Source organism: Culex quinquefasciatus, chromosome 2 (genome assembly GCF_015732765.1).
Source record: "Culex quinquefasciatus strain JHB chromosome 2, VPISU_Cqui_1.0_pri_paternal, whole genome shotgun sequence".
NCBI lineage: Eukaryota > Metazoa > Arthropoda > Insecta > Diptera > Culicidae > Culex > Culex quinquefasciatus.
The window spans coordinates 93,444,673-93,456,991 of NC_051862.1; the positions used below are offsets into that span (position 1 = coordinate 93,444,673).

The following is a 12,319-nucleotide window of genomic DNA, read 5'->3' on the forward strand; positions in this document are numbered from 1 at the left end:
AATTGTCCAAAAATTCAATAAAAAAAAAATCACTCTGAACATTCTTCCATTTTTTTAACATTTCTAATTTTAAATCGTGGTTCAATCATTTAATCTTCTAAAAATTTGAGGTACACAACCTCAAAACCTCAGCGTAGTCCAAGCCATTGCACAGTGGTCCTGAAGGTAAAATTAAATGGAAAATAGATTTTCCGAAAAATTATGCAGTTCTGGAGCCTTGTTGTCTTCATAAGAATTGTTGCAAATGGAATGGAGCAACTTTTGGTTTGGTTGGAAATTGAGGTGGTTCACGATCAGAGAATTTTTAAAAATCAAACTTTTCAGGAATATTTTCGTGATTTTTGTTGCTGTTCTTGAAAGTTGTTAGGCTTGCCAATCCTAGCAACTTTGTCGAAGACAACAACATTTTATCCTGCCTTCTACAACCAAAAATATTTAAAAAAAAAAACATCATCGAGAGCAATTCTCTCCAAAAACCAATTCTTGTATTAGGCTAAAACTTAGCGAAGGTTCTCTCCTTGATCAAAGAAATTAACACAGTTTTGGCAGCTTTCTATACATACCTCGTTTCCACAACTTGTTCTGCAACTCCTGTGCACTGCAAAAAGTGCAGTTTTTTTCTGTTGTTCAACCTGCCAGATTTTTTTTTAATTTATCAAAGTAAGTTGCACAAATGTAAATGACAACTCTGTGATAGCAAACAAGAGATGTTTTTCTTCTCTCTTATGAGAGAACGAAAGGGCCAAAAATTCAATATTACGCCCTTTAAAAATGTTAGTCTTGGTTTAAAAATATATTTTTTCGAATATATCGGAAAATTTCACGAATGTTTCATTTTTTAACATTGTAAATCAGACCATTAGTTGCTGAGATATCGACGTTAGAAAATGGTGGGTTGTTTGGGTGAGACTTAGAAAACATCAATTTTCCTGTTTTTAAACACATGTATGGAAATATCTCAGCAACTAAGGGTCGTATAAACAAAGTTCAGAAAAGCTAAATATAGAGAATTTTCTTAGCTTTTCAAAAACATTTTTTTCAAAAGAAGGCAAACATGTGCACTGCCCATGTTCGCATAAATGTACCATATGCAAAAACAACAAGCTTAGAAAAACGCATTTGTAGTTTGTCCCTCACTTAAGACTACGTGTTAAGTTTTCACGAAAAAACTGGATTTCCTTCTGATTTTTAGAACAAAGTACTGGATGTTATAGGCTCTTCAGAAAGAGCACACGATTTTGAACCAAACTGCATCAATAACTCAAAATTGATGAAAATGCATATGGGACATTTATGCGGTCATGGGCAGTGCACTAGTTTAAAAAAACGAAAAACTGCGACTATTTTCAAAAAAGTTACATAAAAATGGCTATGACTTGAAAACGATACCCTTTTTCAAAATTTCACTTAAGTATTTTTTGATTGCAAATTTGATTTTACATCGAAAAATGAAGTTGAACATTTTTTGCGACCAATATTTCGATTTTTTGGAAAAAAAAATAGTATTGGTTTAAAAAATTCATAACTCGGTCAAAGATTTTTTGCACAACCTGGAAATTTCTGAAAAGTTGGCATTTGATGTCCCCTAAAACATATCAAAAAAGTAAAAAATAAATAAATAGTGTTTTTTGCAAATCAAGTTTTAGTGCCAAAAAGTTAAATAAAAAATCACCAAAAAATTTTTCACCTTGTATCATTTTTTTCAGTGTGGTCCTTATCCATACCTACAACTTTGCCGAAGACACCAAATATCAAAAAATTCCTTCAAAAGAAACAGATTTTTGAACTTTCATACACCAAAAGTTTCGAAATCTCAGAGAACTGCTCAGCTGTCAAAGGCAAAAAAATTGTAAATTTTATTTTTCGTAGTAGCATCTTGAGTTATGAAATAAAATTCAGAAAACAAAAATATTAATAAATTTCTCATATTAAATTCACGTGCAAAGGTGCTCTTCCGTGAAACATGACACCCATAACTTGGCAAAAAGTTTTCGTTACGATCTTCTCAATTACACAGTCGATTGATTGCCAATGACCGGACAAATTCCTCCATAAAAGCACCTCTTTACCCAGACATCCTTCTCCCCCTTTCCACTTGTTGCAGGAGGGGCCAAGAAAGTTCCCAGTGCTCCAAGTTCCGTAGCTAGAACATAAACCCATCTAATTAGCCAGAGGTGGCCAACGTGGTGGTTGTGTGGTGGTAAACAAAAATGGAGTTATTATAACCATCCTAAGAGCCGCTGGTGGCTACTGCTTCTGTTTGAGCTTGAAGCAATTATTTTTACTCTTTACGAGCCATTACAACTTCCATCATCATCGACGGAATCCATCGCCTACGCCATCATCATCATCGGCCAGTCGTTTCGACTTTGGCGGTTTGCCCTCACTTTTCGGACTTGAACCACCCTCCAATAACACACCAGCCACATTATCAGAAAAAGACCAATTTCCCCCCGCAGCAGTGAAATTCAATTTGCCGTGGTCGCGTTTGATTTGAGGTGGCCTCCACTTTTTAAAAGCTTTCAATTTTTATAGCCTTCGGAGCTTTTTGTTCAAGAGTTTACATCTCTGGAATTAAAGTGGGAAGAAATGTGCTTGTTAGGAATCACTTTTGGTCACCTTCAAGATCGTAAAAGTCGAACAAGTTACGGAAGAATAAGTACGAGTGGTATTTTTATTTAGTCCATTGTTCTTTCGGTTTTCTCGAAATTATGTTGAATCAATTTTGCTGCAATGAGAAAAACCAAAAAAAACCTGATAAACTCTTTTAAATCCTAAATTTGTTCTCAAGACCTTTTTATGAAAAAAAAAAAAAAATCTCTGTTCCAAGTGATAATTTTGGTCCCTAATCACAACCAATTCCAGAAGAAACCTTTCTTACAATATTTTTTTCAAATTGAAGCTAGATTTAAAAAAAAATCTTCTTAATATTATTTTTCTTCCCTTGTGAGGCAGAAATCAAATCAAGGTTTTTTTTGCGGTGGCTCATTCGTGGCCTGGACTGTAATCTGGATATATTTTTGTTCAAATTAAATTGTAAGTGAACGGTTCCGGTGATGTATACCATATGGTCCAAACCTTTTCAGTAGACTATTTCTTTTTCAATAATTTTAATCAAACAGTTGCAATTTTTGATACTTATTTCCTAGCTTATATAAAATTTGGTAGGAAAATACCATTCGGCTCTCCTCCTCTAAAATGCATTCTCTTGATACGAAAACTCAGTCTCGAGATTATTATTTGTATCTATCTAATTCACTTACGAACTAACTAAAAACGGTTAGAGCTTTTCTTCAAAACACTTTACTTCGTTAGCAAAGTGATTCTCAAGTCGACCCAAAAGTTTTCCACAATAGCATCACCTCCTTAACTTTAACACTCAGATTCAGAATTGTGCAGCCGGTCATCCTTGCCCAAGGGGTGAGACGAAACGAAAATCCTTCCACCCATAAATAATTTCCGTGACAATTTTCGACTGTTTCGCGTAAAACCCGTCCCGAAGCTGTCACAAGCGAATTGTGTGGAAAATGAATAGCCAGTTGTCATGATTGTGATGGCGCACAAACCAAGCTCGGAAACCAACAGAAAAAAAAGCAAAAAGTGGCCACGCAATAAACACCCCCGCTCACATACGAGAGACGAATGGGTTAGCTCGTAATCCCGGGGTTTGTGGTGTTTGTGTAGTTATTTGTGGGTGGCAGACAATGAATGGTCTAAAATTAACTTCAATTGTTCTACTCGTTGGTGCTAAATGGCGCTGGGTGGTGTGATTCTTTGGAATCTGTAAAATTTATTACCGGATGACACGTACTAGTGGCGGGATGTGTTGGAAATTTAATTACTTCGCACTTTTCACAATCAACAAACGACTGTCATCGGTGCTCTAAATCCTTCCGCACTCGGGATTGGGGTTGTAGAATTTTCTCAGTGAATGGCATCCTGAACAGATATAATTAGAAATGAATTATGTTTCAGGAGGTGATAAGCATCGTAAGGCCAATGTCGATGTCTATTTTTTTTAAATTAGACAGATTTATAACTTTTGTGGAACGAAAACGATCAAAGACATAAGGTCAAATGGATAAAAAGTTGAAAGTAAAAAAAGGTCAAAAATACAAAAAAAATAATTTACAGAATAAAGTTATGTATCATTTTTGTTATAGTTGGCAAAAAACCATGTAATTGGTTGAAAAAGTGGAAATATCATCAGGATGTACTCTAAATAGTCAATTTTAAGATAATGTTTGCCAAACATGGGTCATTATCCGCCAACTCACACAGCATTTTCCTGAAACTTTGTTCAAAGGGTAAATTTTGGACTTTGATTACCCCTTCATTTTTGAACATGCGAAAAAAAAGTTTTTCAATAATTAGCAGCATGAAATGGTGATGATTTGGAAATTCGGTATCAAAGGGAGTTTCATGTTAAAATGGGCGCTCAAATTGATGGCTTACTCAGAATTCAAATTATTTTTTCATCTAAAAAATAGGAAAATAGTTTTAAACCCTCCGTCATTTATAGTTCCTCAACCAGAAAAAGGCATGTCATTTTTTTTACTTTTTGAATTTGTAATAACTCATTTAGAACAAAGTTTGATCTAAATCAAAAAATAAAAAAAAACGTGAAATCACTTGATTTTGTAGAGAATTGCTCAATAGTAAGTTCGTTTGATTTTTGCAATTTATTCACCTATTTTAGGAAAGCTACATGTATTAAAAGATTAGATAATATCCTAAAAGATTCACAAATTTGAATACGTCTTCAAGGAATGCTGTAAAGTGATTGGTATTCAAGCATTGGTCAATACGTAGTCACGGTGCTCAAAATACCGTTATTATGAAAAAAAAAAATGCAATCCGAGATTTTGGGGTCTATCCTTATTTAGCAAAAACATTTTTTATTCTTTTCTAAAGAACCACTATTTAATAGAATTAATACGATCAGTGCTTCAGATATTAAAAACATGATTTACAAAAATAGTGGTTCTTTAGAAAAGAATAAAAAATGTTTTTCTTTAATTAAACATCAATGATTTATATTTTTATCACAAATTCTACATCACACATGGCTTTCATCACACATTTTATTTCTGACTTCAGACAAATACTATCGCGTCAGATAAGCTCGTGGTCATTTCCAAACAAAATAACAAGTACATCGCGTCTCCATCAAAATATTAGTATCAACTGTTTTCGAAGGAAACACGTGATACTGCTAGAACCATTCTAAAAACCGTTGCATATTAACTTGAGCATGACAACTCAACTTCTCTATAATTAATTTGAAGATTTTTGGGTTGGCTCGATTGCAGAGCAAACACTTACACTCTGCAAAATTCTCGCTGATTACAAACTATCCTAAGGATGTAAAACGGGTCGAGTGCAGCGTTGAAAATTAAATGAGCGTTGTACAAATTTAACTCGGCAAATAGAACCACACAATTTAAAATTAATGAAACGCCAAAAAAAACTCCCAATTTCACTAATGACATTTTCACTTTCTCTAATCCATTGTTTCAGTTTCATCATGACCACGACGACGGCGGCGTCAGCTCTTGGCACGTCATAATTCGCAACCATTTAAGGGCGCGCAACGCGCACAAGAGAGAAATTGTGTGTCATTTTTTCGCACCATCTGGCAACCACCCCCGACGGCGTAAATAATGTCGAGCCCGGGGGGTGCCGCCCAAGTAGTCGGAAACGGAACGATACCCGTGGATGCGGACGTAGACGTCGTGTACGGCAGTGTCCTGTTTCAGGGTGGCAATAGTTACAGCACGGGCGGCGACGAGCTAACCCTGCTGGAAACACTGCTCTCCAACTACAGTGATGCCAGCAGTGGTGGTGAACTCATGAACATGTCCTCGACGACGGAAGTTCCGTACACGCCGTACGAACGCCGCCCGGAAACGTACATCGTGCCGATCCTGTTCGCGGCCATCTTCATCGTGGGCGTCCTGGGCAACGGAACGCTTATCATCGTGTTTCTGCGCCACCGGGCCATGCGGAATGTGCCCAACACGTAAGTACCCACAGTGCCAGTGCCACCAACTGTACGCCAGATTTATTGAGCTTTGCTTGGCTTTCATTCCCGGTATCAAGGACATTACACTATATAGCATAGTAGGATAGTGAGTTTGCTGTTCGTTTATTGCCATTCAGAACTAATTTTCCTGATGCAAAGCTTTTCGATTTATACTCTGCATGTATACGTCGTTGAACAAAGTCGATCCTTTGCTTAGCATGACTGTGCCGAACAAATCGTTGACGTTGTGCTATATTTGTAGAATTATGTAATTCATGCACCCAGAACTGGGCATCAGCATAAGAGAGGATAAAGAGCATGGTTCGGTAGTAAAATGGTACTGTGTGCGGACGGAGAGGATAAATCCCGAAATTACCGAGATTACTTTACTCATGGGTTCATCTTCAAAAAAAAGTTCATCTGTCAAAAAAAAAGTACCGGTACCGAGACTCTAACCCAAGACCTTCGGATTATTGAACCGTGCCTTTGCCGTAAGGGCCTCCATGGTTCGGTGACTAAGTGGCGGTCATTTGTCCATATAAGCCACTCAATAGGATGAACTGTTCCAATAGACGAATGAACACGCGAGAGGACTATACTCTCGCAAAATTGCACTTTCCTCACGTTTCTTTTCGTGAGGACTATCCCCTCGTTCTTTAACTTTGGGTGTGGTGGAACCAAATATTGCAAAAAGCTACTGAGACAAGATAGAGCAACAAAGACGCCACACCGTGAGCAACTTGATACTGAACACAATATTCATTAGCGTCACATGGTGAAGTACTACTGATGATTCAAAAGTAAGTGATGCAACCACCTATAATCTGGCATTATGAAAGATTCCATTATGCACAGCATGCCTAATCAGTTTGCTAATAATTGTGCTTGGATTTCATGATAACTGAAGAAACAGCAGACTTCAGAAGCACAGGAATTTCGATAATCATCTAAAATCACAGTACATTTGTGCTTGATCATTTTACCGTACCAAGTCGACTATGTAAATATTGAGACTGTTGATTGAAGGTTGAGTCATGTTTGCGAGAATTTAAGGGGATGTTCACCAAGATGTAGGTGAAGACGGCGAGGACATTCGTCTGCTCTACACTAAAGAATGCCAACATTTTCTTCAAGATCTTCTTGTAGCTTTGGCATCTAGTATGGTTGCATACGTTTTTTTTTCAATACGATGCCTATCCTTTCTGCAGTAGCAGCAAGTGTGGCCATTTCAATTGAAAACAAAAGTTAATGTTGTTAGATGTGCGCACACATATGCACGTTTGAATATAGAGGTATTCTCGGAAAATTGCAAAATTAAACTCTCGATTCCCGGGAAGTTCAAATCTCGGGAATCATTACCTATTCCTCAGTTTAATAAAAACAATTTCAAAACATGGATTTGAATGTTGTCAAAAGTCCCCTAAACTATATAAAAAAAAATAAAATCAGGAAATATTCGGCTAAGGGAAGAAACTGACAATCTTGTTTAATACTAAATTTATTAGTTACTATAATTTTATTTAATACTAAATTTATTAAAGCAGATTTGCAGAAAAAAATCTCTCTTTATCAAGGTTTGTGAACCTGTTTTGACTGTCAAAAGATATTTCATTTCAACACAAATTACAACACAAAATATTAGGGCTGATTTTTGAGTAACATCACGGTTACCCTAAAATCTCTTAAAACGGATATCTTTAAAATGGAATAGCTTTTGACCATCAAAATAGATTTAAAAACATTAAAAAGGGTTTTAAAGATGAGATTTTCCGCTTCAAATCTGTTTTAACAAATAATTTATACATATTGATCAACCTATAAGTTAAAAAAATCGAACGAAAAATGTAAAACCTGCTTTTTCCAAAAACAAATGTTTACGGTTAGAATAGAAATTTAGACCGATAAATCACAACTTTCTACGTATAAATATCCAATGGGGTATCTCGGTTTATAATAATTTGATCCAGCCACGCCGTGTGATTTATCAAAGGCTGTTGTAAATAATTTTCAAAGTAGGAATTCAAGTGCAATCAACTCAAATTAGGGGAAATATACCCATTTTAAGCCTAATAAGTGGTCGTGTTTAAATGATGCTGGATAATCTGGAATGTTCCTTGAAATTTACTAAAACCAAGTACACCAACGAGTAGAGCAACTTTTTGTGAACATTCCTGTTAATTTTCACTTTTACAAAAAGTTCTTCTATTTCTTTTACAAGTATTTAAAAAAAATCCAAATGCATTCTAATCAGTCATTGGTGCCACGCCCATTTTCCTATTTTCAGCTTAGTTCTTTTTTTCTTCCAGCGCTCTTTTGGGTCTGCTTCGTGCTGCCAAAATTGATGAAATTTCAAGCGAACACTCACGAAAAGAAGCATTTATGTTTTTTTTTTTTTAATTTATATTTATTCAGTTTTTCTTTTCCATGTACATTCATTCAGTAAAAATATTATTGAGTGTCCAATCACAATCGATGACTTTTCACCTCAATTTTAGATACTAGCAACTTTCATTTATTCATGAAATATTTAGCTTTCGCTATTCAGTGATTTCAAATGTAGGAGGTCCTACATGTACAAAAGGGAAAAGGGATACCTTAAAACTAACTAACTATAAACTATATAAAGAGCGGATCAATGCAGCTGAAGACTGCAATGATTTTTGTCGAAATGCATCAATTATCTTATTGGACATAACATCCAAAGTGTCAACTTCGGCTAATTGATGAAGTTCACTGGTGCTGAACCAGGGAGGAAGTTTCAGAATCATTTTCAGAATTTTGTTCTGAATCCTCTGAAGTTTTTCTTCCTGGTTAAGCAACAGCTTGTCCAGATCGGCACAGCATAAAGCATGGCAGGTCTGAAAATTTGTTTATAAATTAACAGTTTATTCTTGAGACAAAGTCTAGAATTCCTGTTTATAAGTGGATACAAACATTTAATATATTTGTTACATTTAACCTGGATACTTTCAATGTGATCCTTGTAAGTAAGGTTTTTGTCAAAAGCAAGTCCAAGATATTTCACTTGATCCTCCCACTTTAAATTTACCTCATTCATCTTTATAATGTGATGACTTTTGGTTTAAGAAAATCAGCCCTTGGTTTGTGAGGGAAAATAATAAGTTGAGTTTTGCAGCATTTGGAGTAATTTTCCATTCTTTCAAATAAGAATTGAAAATATCCAAGCTTTTGTAATCTTCTTGTGATGACACGAAGGCTTCTACCTTTGGCGGAGATGCTTGTATCATCAGCAAAAGTGATTTCTGACATCCTGGGGCAAATCAGGCAAGTCAGAAGTAAAAATATTGTATAAAATTGGACCCAAAATGCTTCCTTGAGGGACGCCAGCACGTACAGGTAGTTGATCAGATTTGCTATTCTGATAACATACCTGCAGAGTACGATCCGTCAAATAATTTTGAATAATTTTCACGATATAAATCGGAAAATTAAACCTTTTCAATTTCGCAATCAAACCTTTATGCCAAACACTGTCAAATGCTTTTTCTATGTCTAGAAGAGCAGCGCCAGTAGAATAGCCCTCAGATTTGTTGCTTCGAATTAAATTTGAAACTCTCAACAACTGATGAGTAGTTGAATGCCCAAGGCGAAATCCAAACTGCTCATCAGCGAAAATTGAATTTTCATTAATGTGCGTCATCATTCTATTAAGAATTATTCTTTCGAATAATTTACTAATAGATGAAAGCAAACTAATGGGCCGATAGCTTGAGGCTTCAGCAGGATTTTTATCCGGTTTCAAAATCGGAACTACTTTGGCATTTTTCCAACTACTGGGAAAATATGCCAAATCAAAACATTTGTTGAAAATTTTGACCAAGCTACTTAAAGTTGCTTCTGGTAATTTTTAATTAAAATGTAAAAATGCCATCCTCACCAGGGGCTTTCATATTTTTAAATTTTTGATAATAGATTTTATTTCATTCAGATCCGTATTAAAAACTTCATCTGATGAAAATTCTTGTTCAACAATATTCTGAAATTCTATTGAAATTTGATTTTCAATAGGACTCAAAACATTCAAGTTGAAATTATGAGCACTCTCAAACTGCTGAGCAAGTTTTGAGCTTTTTCCCCATTAGTTAATAGAATATTATCACCATCTTTTAAAGAAGGGATTGGTTTTTGAGGTTTCTTAAGAACCTTTGAAAGTTTCCAAAAAGGTTTGGAATAAGGTTTAATTTGTTCGACATCTCTTGCGAACTTTTCATTTCGCAGGAGAGTGAATCTGTGGTCAATAACCTTTTGCAAATCTTTTGAATTCGCTTCAGTGCAGGATCACGAGAACGTTGATACTGTCTTCGGCGAACATTTTCAGACGAATCAGAAGCTGAAGATCGTCATCAATAATGGGAGAATCAAATTTGACTTGGACTTTAGGAATAGCAATATTCCTAGCATCCAAAATTGCATTAGTTAAAGATTCCAAGGCTGAATCAATATCAGCTTTGGTTTCTAAAACAAAATCATGATTTAAATTATTCTCAATATGATGCTGATACCTGTCCCAATTAGCTTTGTGGTAATTAAACACAGAACTATTGGGTCTGGTAACTGCTTCATGAGAAAGTGAAAAAGTTACTGGAAGGTGATCAGAATCAAAATCAGCATGAGTCACTAAAGGACCACAATACTGACTTTGATTTGTCAAAACCAAATCAATTGTTGATGGATTTCTAACAGAAGAAAAGCAAGTTGGCCCATTCGGGTATAAAACCGAATAAAGACCAGAAGTGCAATCTCTGAATAGAATTTTACCATTGGAATTTACTTTTGAATTATTCCAAGATTGGTGTTTGGCATTAAAATCACCGATGATCAAAAATCGAGATCTATGCCGAGTAAGTTTATTCAAATCCCCTTTGAAATAATTTTTATTTTCCCAGTGCATTGGAAGGCAAATATGCAGCTGCAATCATAATTTTCCCAAAAGAAGTTTCAAGTTCAATGCCCAAACTTTCAATAACTTTTAACTTAAAGTCACGTAACGTGCTATAAGTCATACTACGGTGGATAACTATTGCAACTCCACCGCCATTTCGATTCATTCGGTTATTGGTTATAACTTTATAATCTGGATCACTTTTCAAATAAGTGCCAGTTTTTAAAAATGTTTCGGTTATAACAGCAACATGCACGTTATGAACTCGTAAAAAGTTGAAAAATTCATTTTCTTTCGCTTTTAAAGAGCGAGCATTAAAATTCATAATATTGATGGAATTACTTAGATCCATGATTAAACTTCAGGGTAAGAACAACATCATTCGCAAATTTTAATCCAATCTGGATAGCTTCCATCATGGATGTAGCATTACTCATTGTTTGAATCAAACCAAACAGTGAGTTTTGCAAAAAAGTCATTTTTTCAAACGTAACATCGCCGAGATCAGAAGATCCCAAAGCGTTGCCAGCGGAAAATTTTTCAAATGAAATTTGAGGTACCTGCCCAATTTGAAAATTGGTAGAGGATTTAAAATTCGTGGATGAACCCGAACCCGAAACGACGTTGGCATAAGAAATGCCATTGCTGTTACCTAACTTTTCCACGGTAGGGGTATTTCTAGCATTGTTCGAGTGAGACAGCACGAACGTTTGATTTAAAGATGCAGGTACAACCTGACTTTGAGAAAATTTCGGTTTGGATTTCGGCTGATGCTTAGCACGAGAATCCAAAACCTTTTTTCTGATGGGGCAATCCCAGAAATTTGATTTGTGATTTCCACCACAATTTGCACATTTAAATTGGGTGACTTCTTTCACGGGACAATTGTCCTTGTCGTGAGAAGAATCCCCGCAAACCATGCATTTTGGAACCATGGCGCAATGATCAGTACCGTGACCGAATGCCTGGCAACGCCGGCACTGGGTCAGATTCTGGCCATTACCGCCATGTTTCTTAAAATGCTCCCACTTTACCCGTACATGGAACAAAAACTGAACTTTGTCCAAAAGTTTCAAATTGTTGATTTCATTTCTGTTGAAATGAATCAGATAAAATTGTGAAGTCAAACCAAAGCGAGAAATATTCCCGTTTGATTTTTTCTTCATTGGTATTACTTGGGATGGGGCAAAGCCAAGCAACACCTTAAGTTCGTTTTTGATCTCATCCACCGACAAGTCGTTGGAGAGACCTTTCAGGACCGCCTTGAATGGACGAGCATTCTTGGTCTCATACGTGTAGAAATTGTGTTTGTGGTTTTTCAAATAACCAACAAAAGTTTGGTGATCTTGTAAAGATTCCGTCAACAAGCGACATTCTCCTCTTCGACCAAG

The 12,319-nt window shown here is 35.8% G+C and overlaps 1 protein-coding gene across 1 annotated transcript in view; it reads left to right on the forward strand.

Moving 5' to 3' along the window:
- Positions 1-5,524: 5,524 nt before the first annotated feature.
- The window catches only part of LOC6051423 (neuropeptide CCHamide-1 receptor), a 44,107-nt gene continuing 37,312 nt past the window's right edge, over positions 5,525-12,319 (forward strand). Inside the window, exon 1 of the mRNA XM_038255433.1 lies at positions 5,525-6,022. Within this exon, the coding sequence (XP_038111361.1) occupies positions 5,664-6,022 (359 nt within the window). The 5' untranslated portion in view covers positions 5,525-5,663. The remainder of the gene's footprint in view (positions 6,023-12,319) is intronic.